Source organism: Egretta garzetta, unplaced genomic scaffold (assembly GCF_000687185.1).
Source record: "Egretta garzetta isolate BGI_Z169 unplaced genomic scaffold, ASM68718v1 scaffold324, whole genome shotgun sequence".
NCBI lineage: Eukaryota > Metazoa > Chordata > Aves > Pelecaniformes > Ardeidae > Egretta > Egretta garzetta.
In genome coordinates this window covers 12,264-12,582 of record NW_009259426.1, presented here as the reverse complement: position 1 = coordinate 12,582, position 319 = coordinate 12,264, and the positions used below count along the sequence as shown (strand labels likewise).

The window sequence follows — 319 nt, the reverse complement described above, 5'->3', positions numbered from 1 at the left end:
AGGTGGGGGGGGGCGACCCAGGGGACCCCCCCGGCGGCAGAACAGCCCCGCGGGCTCACCGAAGCCTGCCGGTGCGTGTTGGAGAGGATCCCATGGATCTTCACTTGGCTCCTGTTGGCCGCTGCCATGTCAACCCACAGCCCCCGCAGGCGGGCGTCCCCTGGCCCGTAGGTCCGTGACACGTAGTAGCTGTGGTTGTCCTCCTGCAGTGGGGGGGGACGGGGGACAGCGTTACCCAGCTCACCATGCTGGGGTGCAAACCCCCCGGGCAGGGCTCGGGGCAGCCGGTGGGGGCGCCGGGTCCACATCGAAGCCACGA

General features: G+C 70.8%; 1 protein-coding gene across 1 annotated transcript in view; it reads right to left on the bottom strand.

The window, feature by feature from the left end:
- Positions 1 to 203, bottom strand: part of PLXDC1 (plexin domain containing 1) — a gene marked incomplete at its 5' end in the record, with an annotated part of 21,527 nt that extends 21,324 nt beyond the window's left edge. The window contains one exon of the mRNA XM_009637030.2: positions 60 to 203. Within this exon, the coding sequence (XP_009635325.1) occupies positions 60 to 203 (144 nt within the window). The remainder of the gene's footprint in view (positions 1 to 59) is intronic.
- Positions 204 to 319: the final 116 nt, after the last annotated feature.